The sequence below is a fragment of the Heptranchias perlo genome, chromosome 3 (assembly GCF_035084215.1).
Source record: "Heptranchias perlo isolate sHepPer1 chromosome 3, sHepPer1.hap1, whole genome shotgun sequence".
NCBI lineage: Eukaryota > Metazoa > Chordata > Chondrichthyes > Hexanchiformes > Hexanchidae > Heptranchias > Heptranchias perlo.
In genome coordinates, this window is record NC_090327.1 from 111,128,932 (window position 1) to 111,144,238 (window position 15,307).

Sequence of the window (15,307 nt, forward strand, 5' to 3'; positions counted from 1 at the left end):
CTATCTGAACTTAAAATTGCTGATGCCACCACAGATTCCTCACCTGGAGAATCAAAATAATTAATTCCTCTCCCCATTCTGCCATCAAAAAAAAAATGTAGATGTACCCTGTTACATTATCAAAAGCTAGTTTCTGTATCAAAGCCCAGAGTGTAAATTCCCCCAGTGGAACTCAGTGAGTAGCTGAGCCACACATAGCAGGAAGGTCCTGGATTCAATCAGCAGTCTCTGCTGAAGTTGGGTGAAAGCAGGACTCAGCTATGATGCTTCTCCCTGCTTCGTGGTCAAATAGCTTGCTGACATTCACCATCACCTCTTACACATGAATAGTGGCTACTGAAGGAAGGTGCTGGAGGCAGCCCAGGAAACTGCAACCTAGCAAGGCATCAGCTACTTGGTGAGGGGAGAAAATTTGGGAAACAAAGCACAATTTTATGCACAAAATTCAAATCTAACTTTGATCAATAAAAAAAGTGAGAAAAAGATGCTTTGAAAGTACTATTTATCTATATATAGTATTTATTTGTATACATCTAATGAGGTACATTAGTCCATTGCTATATTAATTGAAAAATACATATTTCAACAGATGAGATAATTCACAAGACAACAGATTATATTAGTTAATTCAGAATGGCTTTTTTTTTGCATATCAGGGCTCTTCAAGCAAAATGCATACACAGTCAAACAATACAAAAGCATTGCTGATATGTCAGAGAAACATAGCAATGCATCAAGAAATCTTTCTGATGGAAACAACCATATTATGATAATCAGACAGGAAATGATCCTTGCAGCTGAGCCACTTTAGTGACTCTTCTCAGTTATATTCTTAAGTACGGTCATCAAGTAAAATCTATTACTGGACATTCTTGTTCTTTTTTCCCCCTCCCCCCAAAAGTACACATGGCATTTTGGAAAAAAATTTTCTAACTGTGGAAAGACAAAGTGCTATTGCTCAAATTATACTCGGGTATCATTCAGTCAATCAGAATCCGAACCCAACCACCCCACAATACATTACAAAACAAAAATAAGAGTTTACTTATGACAACACAGAAAAACCTACTGTTTCACGTTTAGCATTTTGGACACCAAAAACAGTGGACCAGAAATTGCTTGCAAAATAACGGTGAGCTCAACAGCGCTCTCCATTGTTAGTGGCAAAATGGAGGAGCAAGTTTCGGTGTTTGCACATGCGCGATGAAATGTGGCAATCTGGAACTTGCTCCTAGTGATTCTCCGGTGATGACAGCTTTGAATTAAAGGGACATCGCACGCTGCAATCAGGGAAATCATTGACAAAACGCCAACTTGCTTATTTGCCCAGCTGGAAAGTAACTAATTACGCCACCAAACAGGTACATTCAAAAATACAGGTCTAAACTAAGTTTTAACAGTAAGTCTTAATTTTTTAGTTGTTTGGCAGTCATTAACTTTTAAAAATGTGGAGACTCATATTACCCCTTAATTAAGAGTTTTTGGTCATAAAAAAGTTAGTTTTCTTAAATTGTGATTTAAAAAAAATTTTTTTTTAACTTTTCCCTTCTGTCTCTTAATTCAATTATTTCATACCGTCTCTTTTTCACTGTTTATAACTGCTTTCACTGATTCAAAATGTACCTTTCACTTCCTGGTTTAACGCTGCAAGTCTGCAGAGACAGTGAATACAGCTCGTCAAAAATGCTGCAATCTGATCGCTCCCCTCAACCAATCAATTCTCTCACTTCTCCCAGGATCCTAGCTTCGCCTGAACTAACGCTGGGCTCTTCTCCACTTCCTATTCGAGGAAGTGGCTGAAGACCGCTCGTGGGTTAGTATAAATCTATGGAGTGGCGAGCAGTGTTGGTTCACCGCTCCAAGCGATTTCCACCCCAATAGATTTTTTCTGTTTAGCTGACACTGATCAGTCTCAGGTGGTGCAATACAATTCCTAAGACCCAAATAAATACCTCACCCCAAATTTTTGAATGCTTTGAACACAAAACAAGTATTACTAAAGGAAAGAGTAAGTATAAAAGTTACTACAGGGAAAGGTATGATTGAACTGCAATAAACCCCCAGGCTAGAAAATCCTTTGCGAGTACACTTGTCCCGTGTATTCGCAAAGTCATTGTGGATGCACGACCTTGCCTAAGATATAAATGCAATTCATGGTAAATTTCTAGCCACACATCTCTAATGTAGTAGGGATTAAAAAAACAGAAAATGCTGAACACACTCAGCATCTGTGGAGGGAGAAACACAGTTAATATTTCAGGTCGATGGCCTTTCTTCAGAACTGGAAGAAGTGAAGATTTAATAGATTTTAAGCAAGTACAGAGCCAGGGAAAGGGAAAGGGGAAGGGGAGGAAGGAAAGAACAGCAGGGAGCATTCACACATTTAAGGGGTGGCTTGATGCATACATGAAGGAGAAAACAATTGGGGGATATGGGGACAGGGTGGGACGAGATAATTGGAAAGGGAGGAGGCTCGTGTAGAGTATAAAGACCAGAATAGTCCAGTTGGGCCTGATTCTGAGCTGTAGATTTGATGTAGTTGTGTGTTAGTCTTCAAATGAATTGCCCATTCATCATTATAGTATAGGCAACCACCCCTATAATTTGAATGCTGACAAGAAAATCCAAGCATATTTCAGTTTTGCATTCCCTTAAAGATGTATTACTCATAGGTATGAAACAAGAATACAATCTGGTAATAAACAGAGTACTATTACAAGGACAGTCTTGCATATAATGTGGCCTAAAAAAACCTTATTCTATTGGTCTACAAATGTAACAATATTAAATAGTGTTTAAATGGAATAGAAAAAAGGTCAAAGGTTACTCAAAATTTCAAACTGTATCTTAAATGGCTCACAGACACAGTTTTAAACTAATCTCTCCTGTGAAACATTAGAATTAAACGACAGTGTTGTTTTTCAACTATGCGAATATTAAAATCACATCAAAATTGGACAAATATACATGAATGGTGAGGTATAAGGTTTAAACCAGATGCACAGGATTTGCTACGGGGACGTTTAGAGATAATGGGGTAGAAATTAGTCTGGGCCCGATTTCTATTACTGGGATTTTGCTGACACTTACCAGTCTCAGGTGGAACAATACAATTCATAAGACCCAAATAATTATGCTTTGCGTCCATTTTACGCTCAGAAAACAGGCATACTAATTTCCACCACAACATCCCTTCAATTAATAGAATTTCGGGCGCAGACTCAGTGCGCTCGAACAGAGGCCTGAGGATGTCCTTCAGGCCTCATCTACATCTTCGGGATGAGCTGCCAGCACCTGACACAGATCCACAGGCTGCTCACCCAACAAGAAAAATAAATTTCGGGCTGCCAGCGTCAGTATTCAGGTAAGTTCTGGGAGGGTGGTTGGGTCGGGCAAAGGGAGGGGGCGCGATTGCTAGTACTGCGGAGGCGGGGGAGCACTCCTACCCCTCCCGGCTCCACAGAAAAGTGTTTTTAAAAAAAATACGAGCAGGCTGTCCCATGGCTAAATTGGTATGCTTTGCATCCGTTTTACGTCAGAAATGAGCACAACAATTTCTACTCCAAAGTCCCTTCAATGAAATTAACACGATTCTCAGGTTTTTTTTTTACTAATTTGTAATAAGTTGCAATCAATATGAAATAGTGCCATGTTATTTCCATCATCTCTTCTACATGTAGTGTTCAGTGATCTACTGCGTAAAGCCGATATAGAAGGGCCACAGTCAAGCCTGCTATTGCTGGGACTATCCAACTGTACCACCAACTGCAAGAAAAGAACAGCCACAGAATCAAAAACATCATAATGAAAGAGTCACTTCCCTTAACTTAGAAACAATTGGTTAGGATATCTCCACTTTAAGCAAAAGCAACCATTACCAACGCACCTCATGGTTCACGAGTAAATGCTACTGATTGAGAGCTTGAGTATAAAGAAAGCATTTACGAAATTGCTACAAATGACAGAAAATCTTTCTCCACCCCTCCCCCAGGTTCATATTGAGTTAATTGGTTTCAACCATTAAAGTGATGGTGGGAGGGAAAGAGAGGTGGTGACGAGAATGCTGCTAGGACACAGCATTCTGTGAATGAAATAAATCAAACTGATACAGTTTACCAGAAAAAAATAGCAAAAGAAACAAAAAATACTTAGATAAAAATCACTGAAAAATTAAGCTTAAAATTGCTAGAATGAAGTAAATTATTGGTGAATTATGCAGCGCAATCAGGTCATCTCCAATTTAACAAAGAAAATCTGTTAGATTTTAATTTATAAACATGTGATGCCACAAATGTATTAGGCCTGAATGCACTGTCACATGAATATTGACAAACACTGTACTTCAAACTTTGTTTAATATTTGAAGGTTTATGGCAGAAAAACATTAACTGATTTGAAAAAAAAAGGATAATTGCTAACGGAGACAATTTTATACCTTGATTCAGGCTCCAGTATAGTAATAGTTGGCTCCTGTAATAGAAAGACCAAGAAGTTAATTCATGAATATGAACAGTGTCAGCCAGGAAGATTTGACGTATAAAGAAAACTAAAATGCAGGAAGTTACCAGTTGCACTAGCTTCTTCCCATTTGATAGGCCCTTATTTCAATTCAGGGCCTTTCATCTCAATTACTGTAAATTTCTAGTTACTATATGTACCATATAGTGGTACAGTGGTGTAGTGGTTATGTTGCTGCACTAGTAATCCAAAGGCCTGGAATAATAATCCGGAGAATGCAAGTTCAAATCCCACCATGACAATTTGAATTCAGTTCTTTTTTTTAAAAAAAAATCTAGAAATAAAAAGCTGGCATCACCTTCTCAGGGTGACTAAGGATGGGCAATAAATGCTAGTCTCGTCAGTCATGTCCACATCCCAAGAATGAATAAGAAGTGTAGGCTGTGACTCACATACAAGACAATTCCCTACTTTTCAGCCAATTTGACTTTTTTTTTTGGAAAAGCTGTCGACTGCAGAAGCAGCTTTATCTTCAAGCAGCAGGACTCTAATTTCCCAAGCTCTGGAGAGGCATCGAGTCAGTGATTACACTCTGCACCAGTGCAGCAAATTTCCTTTAATGCGCTACATAGAGTGCAGTAGGGGACTGACATCACAGAAAATGGAGCGGGAGCCCAGCTCCGCAGAGCATAATAAGATAGATGGCCTGGGCTTTGTGCCGCTCCTGCCAATTTTTCAGCAGATCTGGCGTGGGTGCAGGCAGCAGGCTATGGGATGTATTTGGGTGTATGAAAACCACATACAAATAGGGGAAATATAGCCTCTGCTTTGTTTTCTGTCATCTGCATTCTTCATATGCTGGACAAAAAAAAAAGTTGCCTGTGGCATCCAGCATTCAAGGGTCCGAAGAGAGGCCTGTGCAAGCATTCTCATAGCACAGCTGTGCACATGCTCCATTACAAAGATTGGTTGCATCCTGCTCTTAAACATAGGCAGCTCATCAAGTTGCCTCGTCCTCCCACTGCAACAGGCTCCAAAGCTTACTGCAGCAAGTCTCCGGGCCCAGACTGGTGCGACACCTTGGTGGAGGCCAGGAAACCCGCCGTCCACATGTAGACGGTTCCAAGGCTGGAGTTGGGGTGCAATTCCAAAGTGGGCCGAAGTTCCGTCCTGCTGGAGATGCGCTATGATCTGTAGTTTCTTTAAAGCACTTTCTTTAGAAAAGTACACCTCCAGGTAGTCTGTCTTTCTACTTTCCAGTTACACTGGCTTTAAAACAAACAGAAACATGTAAGTAGGAAGATTCAAAATTATTTTGCCTTATATTAGTGTACTTGCTCTGTGTTGGGCTCTCGTCAGCAGGTAGACAACAATCCTGAACGTATTTCTTAAACATGGAATGCAACCTCATTTTGAACTAGATCCCATGAAATCTACCAACTGCTTGCAAGATATCAAATTAGATTTTAACATTTATTACTACTGAATATTTGACAAAAAAAAAGCACCCCTGCTCTAACAGAAACAAGATTATCTTACCTTTGACTTTTCAATAGCAACTCTGTCGTCCTGGTTTAAGAAAGATGAAACAAGTGAATATTAAAACTTGAATTTTAAAATCCGGTAGACTTGCCTCAAAGAATTCAATTCAAAAATTACCCATTGAATCAAGTTTTAAACTGGATCATCTGGGCCCTATACCTACCTCTCCATTTTATACTATTTGTTAAAAACTGGTATATTCATATCCCCGATAATATACATGAGCTCCTTAGAACACACTTTCAGTTTAGACTAGTTCCTTATAAACAACCTGGACTTGGGTATAAAAGGGCCACAATATCAAAATTTGCAGAGGACATTAAAATAGGGAGTGGGCTTAACTGTGGAGGGATCAGTAAGCAACTTTAGGAGGACAGACAATATAGTAGATTGGGCAGATGGATGTAAAAGTAAATGATAGACATTTTGGGAAGAAAAATTAGGGGGCATATATACTAAATGAAAAATCTAATAGAGTATTCAAACTTGGAGGTTATGATAAGGTAAGTCAGGCAAATCTATTTCCACTGGTCGGTGAATTGGCAACCAGACAGCATAAATTTAAGATAGTTACCGTAAGAACGGAGGGTGAGGATGGGTGAATTTTTATTTGTTTTAATGCTGAGGATTATTGGGACAGGTAATGTTCTACCAGACGCAGTGGTGGAAGCAGAATCCATAATAGCTTTTTAAAAAGGGAAGTGGATAAATATTTTTAAAAGAAAATAAATAAATGAGTATAAGGGTATGGGAAAAGGACAGGTGAGTGGGATTAAAGGGACAGCTCTTTCAGAGTGCCTGCACAGACATGATAGGCCACATGGCCTCTTTCTGTGCTGTAAAATTCTATGACTCTACATTCAGCATAGTGCTGAAAATGATCACAGAAACAAAATAAAGCAAACTGTAGCTCTTACTTCGATGAACAATGTTAAATTTAAGCTACAGTACAATTTGTTTTAAGTTATATCCATTCTGTTATATCAGTGAATAAAATGCATGCAGAATAGCTTTTATCATTATCTTTTGTTGGTGACACAACTTTTTAACATAATTGCAGGAACTTAGGTTCTCTCCACACTGATCACTGCTTTCTCAGTGCGATGGTTCTCAAAACCACAAATTTGTCCTTGAAGAATATTATACTCTATCGTCATTGTTAACAAAGCAAATTATTCCTTGAAGTATTGGCTGATAATTCCAGCCTCCATCGAGTCAGTGATGCTGCTGTGTATCCCAATTGTGAATGTGCAATTATCAAAATCACAAGCTAAACAGTCGCAGAGAACACTTGGATATCATTATCTTCTTGCGAGGACTGGAAGGGGACTATGAGTGGTGAATTTTCTTGTGCACTCAGAATGCACAAGGTGCCTAAAGCGCAAGACAATTGTTTAAGCTACATTTATTCAACTTTTCTTTCAACAGATTATTCTATCACTTGCTTATGGGGAAACAATGCTGCATAATTTTGCCATACACAGGAATTTAAGTTCCTCTGGTACTGCGCCAATTAATACAGTCGAATAAAATTCCTTTGTGTGCTATTTTAACATTCGTTAACCTATTAAAAATAAAATGAACAACTGTGTTAAAATAACCTGAATGGGATTTTACTACAACAACTTGCATTTATATAGCTCCTTTAATGTAGTAAAACGTCCCAAGGCGCTTCACGGGAGTGTTATCAAACAAAATTTTACACTGAGCCACATAAAGAGATATAAGGACAGGTGACCAAAAGCTTAATCAAAGATAGGTTTTATGGAGTGTCTTAAAAGGAGGAGAGAGAGGTAGAGAGACGGAGACGTTTATTCCAGCAATTAGGGCCTAGACAGCTGAAGGCATGGCTGCCAATGGAAATCGGGGATGCACAAGAGGCCAGAATTGGAGGACCGCAGAGATCTTGGAAGGATGTAGGGCTGGAGGAGGTTACAGAGATAGGGAGGGGCGAGGCCATGGAGGGATTTGAGCAGGAGGGTGAGAATTTTAAAATTGAGGCGTTGTCGCACTGGGAGCCAATGTAGATCAGCGAGCACAGGGGTGATGGGTGAATGGGACTTGGTGTGAGTTAGGTTACGGGCAGCAGAGTTTTGGATGAGATGACGTTTACGGAGGGTGGAAGGCGGGAGACTGGCCAAGAGAGCATTGAAATAGTTCATTCTGGAGTTAACAAAGACATGGATGAGATTTTCAGCAACCGATGGGCTAAGACAGGGGCGGAGGCGGTTGATATTACAGAAGTGGAAGTAGGCAGTCTTGGTGATGGACAGGATATAGGGCCAGAAGCTCAGTTCAGGGTCAAATACGACACCGAGGTTGCGAACAGTCTGGTTCAGCCTCAGACAGTGGCCAGGGAGGGTGCTGGAGTCGGTGGCTAGGGAATGGAGTTTGTGGTGGGGACCGCAAGAGAATGGCTTCAGCCTGTCCAATTGGAGGAAATTTCTACCGTTGGACAAGTAGCATGACAAATCAGACAATGGAGAGGTCAAAAGAGGTGGGTGTCATCAGCGTACATGTGGAATCTGACGCTGTTTCGGATCATGTCACCGAGGGGCAGCATGTAGATGAGAAATAAGAGGGGGCCAAGGACAGATGATGGGGACTCCAGAGCCAACAGTGCTGGAGCAGGAAGAGAAGCCATTGCAGGAAATTCTCTGGCTATGGCTGGAAAATAGGAATGGAACCAATTGAGGGCAGTCCCACCCAACTGGACAATGGAGGAGAGGCGTCGGAGGAGGATGGTGTGGTCAACTGTGTCACAGGACACAGGCAGGTCGAGAAGGATGAGGAGGGATAGTGCACTGTGGTCACAGTCATATAAATGAGTCATGTGTGACTTTTACAAGGGCCGTTTCAGTACTGGAGCAGAGGTGGAAACCTGATTGGAGGAGAGGTTCAAGCCTGAAGTTGCTAGAACACATTAACTAGTGCATTGCTAGAGAAAATTTAACAACCACAAAAAAAGGGTAGACAGTGGTTCACCAGATTTCCCCCACCTTACTTCTCCTCTAGTCTTATGTCCTCTCTGGTACCATTGCTCCTTTAACTCGCCTCATCATTGGTTGTAGAGCCTTGAGCCATCTCAGCTCTAATTTAAATCCCTCCACCTCACTACTACTTGTTCCACTTTTAAAACCCTTCTCAAACCCATCTTTTAAATTTATACTTTGTCAACTCTTGTCCATTTCAACACTCTATGAAGTGTCTTGGTGTATTTTTATAATAAAGGCATTATATAAATGCAAGTTGCCTCATTGCTATCTGTGAATTATGAAATTATACCAGCATTATGTCCTATTTTAACAGTACACATTCCTAAAGTTGACAGAGTAGAGAATGGAATCTGTAATTGGCGGTGTCCTGGTTGGTGGAGATCTTGTTTTGAAATTGAAGTTTAAGATCTGGAAACCAGCAAGGTTTGCACACCATCCGAGAGTAATTTGCCAATGTTCTACATTTATAAAGCACAGAAAGTGCTAAAGAACCGGATCACAGGTCAATTTGAAAACTTTTAGGAAGAATGTCACATGCACTTTTTAAAAGGAGAAAGCTGATTGGATTGTGGCCCATATGATTGATGCAGCCTTGCTGCTTTTGGCTAAGTTCATGCTTTTGGCAGAAGGCAACAGCTGTCATACGTTTGGTGATTGAAAAATCACACACCTAGGATTTATCCAATGTTATAATTATATAAAAGCAAGGGAATGCACCCAGTGAGGAATGGTGATCGCAGGGAACAGTGGTTGGGAAATTGCAGGCCTACATACCTTGATTTTTTATTAATTTAAATTAAATAATGGAAAATGAAAGGCTGCAGGTGGTGATTTTTTGATCGGTGATCACTGTGAGTGCCGCTCCAAGCTGGGAGTGCCCAACCACAGAATCAGCGCTTATAAATCTGCAGAAGTTATACTAAGGCTTTATAATGCAGTAGGCAGACCGCACTTGTACATATTTTGCCACCACCTCTCAGAAGAGAAGTAGCAATAATCAGAGAATACAACAGAGCCATAGCAAACTCAGTATTGCCTATTAATGAAGATCTCCGGAAGCTCCCAAAGTGCCACCTTAAGTCCAGGAATCCCTTCTGATTATCAGTCGGAACGCTCACCTAAAGACAAGTAGCGGAGCACGTGGTAAAACAGCAGGGTCAAGAATCAGGGCCTGATCATGGACTCTGAGGATAAACCACCCGGCTTCACTGTGACACTCAAGACATGGGTCACTGAGAAGCGCATCAGAACTTCACAGACGCTGCAACCACCTGCTACACAAATGGAAGATGAAGGACAGCCTGAAGTGCAACTCTCCAAACCATGGAGCATCTTATGAACCACTTCAATGGAAGCACTCTCGCCTCAGTCAGAACGTTGTGGGTTCAAGTCCCACTCGAGACTTCAGCACAAAAATCTAGACTCACACCACTGAGGGAGTGCTGCACTGTCGGATGTGCAGTCTTTCGGGTGAGATGTTAAACTGAGGCCCTGTCTGCCCTCTCAGGTGGATGTAAAATAATTCTCCCGGTGTCCTAGCTAATATCGATCCCTCAACTTACATCACTAAAAAAGTAGATTATCTGATCATCATATTGCTGTTTGTGGGACCTTGCTGTGCACAAATTGGCTGGCAGGTTTCCTACATTACAATGGTGACTACACTTCAACAGTACTTCACTGGTTGTAAAGCGCTTTGGGATGTGATGAGTCATGAAGGGCACTATATAAATGCAAGTCTTTCTTTTTATTCACTCCCTATAACCAGAGGCCATAGTGTGGATGGCTTGGATGTTGGTATTTAATGTTGCTTTCCAAGCTGCCATATGAAAGAAGACGACTGGAGTACATAAAATATCAAATGGTATCAATAGGGTAAACCCAGATTGTTATTTCAAAGTATACCAAGAAAATAAGACCAGAGGACATAAATGGAAATTAGTGGAAAGTAAATTTAGAGCAGATACCAGGAAAAAAAAGTCCTCTTCTCAATGATAAGTAGAATAATCTATCAAGCAGTGCAAGAGAGACAAAAACAGTGGAATTATTTAGAACAAGATGCCATAATAGGAAATTAATGTACAGTGAAACCTGTAAATTACAGGCACTTTAGGGACTGGCCTCAGCTTTTTGGCAGGTGTCCTTATTTTCAAAATGGTCATTGTATGTACTGACAGCGGCTATAGGGGGGATTCAAACCCCAGATACCAGCAGCTGTAGGGGGGGGGGGGGGGGGGGGGGGGGGAGATTCAAACCCTAGATACCAGCAGCTGTAGTGGGGGGGGGGGATTCAAACCCCAAATACCAGCAGCTGTAGGGGAGATTCAAACCCCAGATACCGGCAGCTGTAGGGGAGATTCAAACCCCAGATACCGGCAGTCACCCTATTATAGAAAGGATATTATTAAAATAGAAAGGAGTGCAGAAAAGATTTACTAGGATGCTACCGGGACTTGATGGTTTGACTTATAGGGAGAGGTTGGATAGACAGACTTTTTCCCCTGGAGAGTAGGAGGTTTCGGGGTGATCTTATAGAAGTCTATAAAATAAGGAGGGGCATAGATAAGGTAGATAGTCAAAATCTTTTCCCAAAGGTAGGGGAGTCTATAACGAGGGGGCATAGATTTAAGGTGAGAGGGGAGAGAGGGGCAATTTTTTCACTCAAAGGGTGGTGAGTGTCTGGAACGAGCTGCCAGAGGCAGTAGTAGAGGCGGGTACAATTTCTTTTAAAAAGCATTTGGACAGTTACATGGGTAAGATGGGTATAGAGGGATATGGGCCAAGTGCAGGCAATTGGGACTAGCTTAGTGGTATAAACTGGGCGACATGGAAATGTTGGGCCGAGGGACCTGTTTCCATGTTGTAAACTTCTATGATTCTATACAGGCAGGGACAGCAGATGTAAGGGAGATTCAAACCCCAGATACCAGCAGGCACAGCAGCTGTAGGGGAGATTCAAACCCCAGATACCAGCAGCTGTAGGGGAGATTCAAACCCCAGATACAGGCAGGGACAAAAAGGAATCCAGTAACAATCAATCAATCAGTCATCACGATTTTCAGACTCAGACACATTATGTACTTTGAACATTTGAAAGTGTGACATCATGATGTGTCCCGTGCTTTAAGGTGTAAAAGGGTTTGGTGCATTGAAGGATGTCCGTAGTTTGTAATTTGCGAGTGTCTGTGGTTTCAGTGTGCCTCTTGTATCTTTTACAATGCAAGTTATTTGGAACTGTCAATAAGTGCCTTTTTTTTTTTTGCAGATGTCTGTTTTTGGAAGTGTCCGTTTATACAGGTTTCACTATTAGAAACCCTCATTCGTGTCTTTGGCACCTCCAGATTTCAATGTTCTCCTGGCTGGATTCCCATCCTTCACCCTCCATAAACCAGCTCATCTAAAACTCCGCTGCCCGTATCCTGTCCCACATCAAGTCTCGCTCCCCCATCACACCTGTCCTTGCTGAGCTTCATGGGCTCCTAGTCTCACAATTACTCAAATTTAAAATTCTCAGCTTTGCATTTAAATCCTCCATAGTCTCACCTCTACCTATTTCTGTAATCTCCTCCAGCTCCAACAACCCCACTCCGCAAACTCTCCGTTCCTGACTCTGGCATCTTGTACATCCCACCTCCCTTTGCCCCACCATCATTAGCGGCCATGCCTTCAGGTGCCTAGGTCGCTTGTTCTGGGACTCCTTCCCTAAACCTCTTCACCTCTCTACTTCCGTCTCCTCCCTTAAGACCCACTGCTGACCAAGCTTTCAGTCACCCCTCCTAATTTCTCTCTCACTTTGGCTTGATATCTGTGCTCTTTTTCTTCATGCCTCTGAAGTGCTGTGGGACATTCTTCTACTTTAAAAGTGTTACATAAATGCAAGCTGTTTTGTTGTTTAATTAAGATGGGTCAATGACCTTCTTGTGATCGCTAATACTTTTTTTTTTAAAAAGCACTACAAATCTAAGATTACGGGACTCACAGGATGAAGTTCTCCTAAGAGGTACTGTTTGGTCATTTCTTGTGCATCAGTAGAATGTCCAACATCTTCAAAGGCTTCTGTAGCATCACCTCCTGCTTGCTCTTTCAGCACTTCTTCTCCACCTGGATGCTGCAAGACATGAAAAAGATTCAGGGTTGGCAATTTAAACTGAAGGGCAGTAATATCTACACATGCACTTGCATCCAAAAATGTAGAATACGTAGGAACATTTCCCCCCTTAAAACAAACTCAAGAGAGAACAATTCTTCCTTGTTTATTCCTCAAATTCTAGTAGAATCTGTGGAGATCACTAAACACATCAAGCAGTCACAGAAGCCTGTGAATTGCTCGGTCCTTTAACTTGGTAGAAATTCTTGACTTGTTCTTTCCCTGGGCTCATGTTAAATTTCCGCAACACTGCTCAACCCTCCCAGTCTAATCCTTCCGAAAAAGGATTTCCATCTTGATGCTCATTAAAGATGTAATTGTTCTTGGTTGGTTGCAATATTTAATATGATATGATTCCACTTTTCCAAAAAGGAGGATTTTGTAAAAGATGGAAGATGTGCGCATGGGGGCAAAAATACGTTAGAAGTGTACTTTAAAATAAATCAATATACAGAATTACTTTCAGCTTTAGTCAAAGTTCTACAAGATTGGGTCTGTTTAGACCTAGCAGAAATATCAACTGATCTGTACGTTTTGAACTACTAGAGCAATCCAACATTTTGATAGTTACGCAGGCCCTTGACAGTCTTCTGTCGCACATTTGCAGTGTTATTTTTGCCTCAGTCTGAACATTGTGACATAGTGCGCAGGATCAGTATGCCACAAAACATACGGCTCTCATCATAATCTATGGTTGTGCATTATTGTTTAAAGGAGTTATTCCAAATCACAAAGTTGATTTGACCAAAAAAAGGAAATAAATTAGCACCAACAATAGATCGCAAACGACAAAATAGGGTCCATAGCAATTGCAACATATGAACAAAATATTTTTGGAAGTGGGAATACTGTATCTAAACTGCATGCCAGTAAAGTAGATTTTAAACAAGGGGCATAAGGCTACAAGAGCACTCTCGTATAAACATAAAATAAGATACAAACACTACTACAATATATTTTTCTTTTTGTCATAACTAGAAACCCCAAGGGGGTGATATTGGATAGCACCAGCCTACCGGCGGGAACTGGGTACAGGGAATGATCCCTGCACCGGAACGGGTAGGCCCGAGGCCTGACTGAAATTGGGCCTCGGGGCTCATTTAAATTTGACCGGTGAGCTGCCTGAGGACCCACAGCAGGCGGAGAGGATGTAAATGTTGCACTGCTGACAGTGGGTCCTTTTTTGTGGGGGGGGGGGTAAAAGGGGAAGCCGATCAAGAGGGAGGGGGAGGAGCAAGTGGAGTCCAGCAATGGTCTTCGGAACTACTGTGGAGCTGGTAGGAGCATTCCTGTGCCTCCTGGCTCCACATTCAGGTGACTTTTTTTTAAAGTTTACCTTTTTGGTGGCAGCCGCCAGCAGTCCCTTTGATAACCGCTGCTTAGGCCCCATATAAACATGGTTATCCTGAACACAGCAGGTTTGATGCCAGCGTATGCAAAAGCAAAAGCCCAGTGCCTGTTTTAGGCATGGGCCCTGAACGCCAATACTTCAGCATCCCGACATGGCGGGTGGTGCACATCTGGCGCAGAATGTGTGCTGGAAACACAAAGCAGGCCAAGTCAGCCTTTACAGAGGGAAAACGCAGGTCAATGGCCAGGAATTTCCTGGGAGCTGCTCCAGCTGTCACTGTAACATTGCCAGAAGTGTGGTGGAAAGCCTGTTTAGGTAAACGGGGTTTCTGTCACACCTTTGCCAAAGTTACGATGGCGGAGCAGAAACAGCTCTGAGGAAATTCCCAGCCAATGTTTCAGGCACGATCTTTCTTCAAAATTCCTTTACTTGTACCTGAAAGCCTGAGGGGAAAAGATATTAAAATTAGTGTCACATTTCTAAAGGGGGAAGAGAGGGGGAGTCAGGAGCATGCTCCCCAGAAAGGTCTGAAGGTTTACATTAAAAATGGTATGTACTGTTTAACTTTAAACACTTATACTCCACAATTAAAAATGTTTAACCTTGAAGAAAAAGGAAAAACAAAGTGATATCGGATTTTCTGATTTCAAACAGAACAATCACACCATCGCTTTACTAAAAGTTAAATCAACAGTCACTCCCATGTTCAACTTCCCTTACCCCAGCCACAGAGGCACTCAACCCCTTCCGGACTCGGTTCAGAGATACTGTAACCATCCAACTCCTCCCTCTCAGGTACGCTATCTTCTCCTC

General features: G+C 41.6%; 1 protein-coding gene across 1 annotated transcript in view; it reads right to left on the minus strand.

Moving 5' to 3' along the window:
• Positions 1 to 2,633: 2,633 nt before the first annotated feature.
• cyb5a (cytochrome b5 type A (microsomal)) overlaps positions 2,634 to 15,307 on the minus strand; it is a 40,810-nt gene continuing 28,136 nt past the window's right edge. The window contains exons 2-5 of the mRNA XM_067981458.1: positions 12,976 to 13,104; positions 5,998 to 6,027; positions 4,436 to 4,470; positions 2,634 to 3,765 (exon numbers count right to left, since the gene is read on the minus strand). Of these exons, the coding sequence (XP_067837559.1) occupies positions 3,684 to 3,765; positions 4,436 to 4,470; positions 5,998 to 6,027; positions 12,976 to 13,104 (276 nt within the window). The 3' untranslated portion in view covers positions 2,634 to 3,683. The remainder of the gene's footprint in view (positions 3,766 to 4,435; positions 4,471 to 5,997; positions 6,028 to 12,975; positions 13,105 to 15,307) is intronic.